At 29.2% G+C, this 1,787-nt stretch overlaps 1 protein-coding gene across 1 annotated transcript in view; it reads left to right on the forward strand.

The window, feature by feature from the left end:
- Nucleotides 1–1,787, forward strand: part of HELQ (helicase, POLQ like) — a 44,684-nt gene that overhangs the window by 34,773 nt on the left and 8,124 nt on the right. The window contains 2 exon segments of the mRNA XM_023513345.1: nucleotides 682–717; nucleotides 1,462–1,518. Of these exon segments, the coding sequence (XP_023369113.1) occupies nucleotides 682–717; nucleotides 1,462–1,518 (93 nt within the window).

Below are 1,787 nucleotides of genomic sequence, written 5' to 3' on the forward strand. Positions count from 1 at the left end.
AAATCTTAGTATTCTATTTTTCTTAAGCTACTTTTAGCTTATATTACAAAATTTGTAAAATATTTATAAAATCTTTTCATGATATTATATAATCCTGAAATAAGTTCAGTTCAAGGTAGGAAATATATTTTATAGAAACTTTATATTTGGCTTTCTACTCAATATCAGGAGTTCTAAGATAGAAACCATCTTTTTGTTATTGTTGTTTGTGATCCTCAAAGAATTCCCAGTCTAGTACTCACAGTACATAAAGCACTTTTTTCTCTCTTTTTCTTTTTTTAAAGATTACTCAAGTGCAGTAGTAGGAAGCATAAAACATTTTATAAGGTTAAAGTTAATAAGCTAATAAACTTTTTTGTGAAGTCTTATGTTTTGGTGTTCAGTCAACAGTCATGAAGCAAGTATCAAATCAGAGAGAGAGGGAAGTGGAAATAATCCTTTGTTAACCAAGCCTTCAAATTCCTTAATGTCTTTATTCTCCTTATATACACTTTTTTCATTTTTAATTTTCTTTGATAGTCCAATTTACATTAAAACCTAATTATCTCACCTACCATTTCCCCCCATATCTTTTAAATTTATGTGGACAATACTGATTTCATTCTTAAAAATGTAGAATGGTGTTTACTTACACTTAGATTGAATGGTGTAGCTATCTCATGCATGACATATCATTAAATTAAAAATATCTAAGAACCTGCACAATAGCGTACACCTGTAGTCCAGCTACTTGGGAGGCTGAGGCAGGAGGACCTGAGGCTAAGAGTCCAAGGCCAACCAACCTGGGCAACATAGTGTTTTCAGTGTCTCTAAAAAAAATTAAAAATAAAAATATTTATATAGTATCCATGCTTTCACATAATCAGACTTTTTAGATTAGGGTAAAGTGTTAAATAGAAATATTTCTTAAAATCTTTATATCAAACTCTGAAATGTTAAATAAAAACAAAATCATATTAATTTGGAACTCATTATTAAATAAGAAACATGCAAAATTTTGTTAGAATAATGTATCTTTTTAAGTTAAATTCAGAATTTGTTTTTGTTACATTTTATGAATACAGTCGATAAATATTTGTTAAACTGACAAATATTTAAAATAGTATGGATATGAATTTATCTTAATTACAAATGGATTAGTCATTGTTTTGTAGGTATCCTTTTTTGCAACTCTAGAGAACATGATATTTAGTTAAAATCTAATTAATTGTTTCACATTGAAAAAAAACTTTCCCCCTTTACTTAGCATTTCTTGCAAAAGTTTTTGACAAAAATTGACATCAAGCATCATCTTACATTCTAAGCAAAACCTATGTTAGCTCAATTTATAATGAAGTTAATAATGAAGGTGCACTAAAATTGGGAAATTAAATAACCACCTTCTCACTATTCAACTATCATGCTTTTTCAGCTCAATGCTTTTAAATAGATTGGGCTAGTATCAAGATGAAGAATCTACAGCTCATACATCCTTCAATATGTCATCCTAAGTCTCACCTGAAACATTCTTTTCCTATCGTAGAGGATATAATTTTATATGGTTTATACCTCCTTTTTTCTCTCAAGTTCATCCTTTTTTCCCTTTGATTTTAAGCATCAGTTACTTTCTAAGCTAGCTTGATACTAACTATAAAATACTTTATGCAAAAATATAGCCTTTAGGCACCACAGGCAAAAGCAGGTGCACAGAACAGAAACTGACAACAACTGTCAGTGTTTTAACTTTGGAAACAATCATTTATCACGATCATGCGGAAATCATAGAGTCTGATAGTTACTCTAGTTTA

The sequence above is a fragment of the Otolemur garnettii genome, unplaced genomic scaffold (genome assembly GCF_000181295.1).
Source record: "Otolemur garnettii isolate 467f Iridium unplaced genomic scaffold, OtoGar3 scaffold00039, whole genome shotgun sequence".
NCBI lineage: Eukaryota > Metazoa > Chordata > Mammalia > Primates > Galagidae > Otolemur > Otolemur garnettii.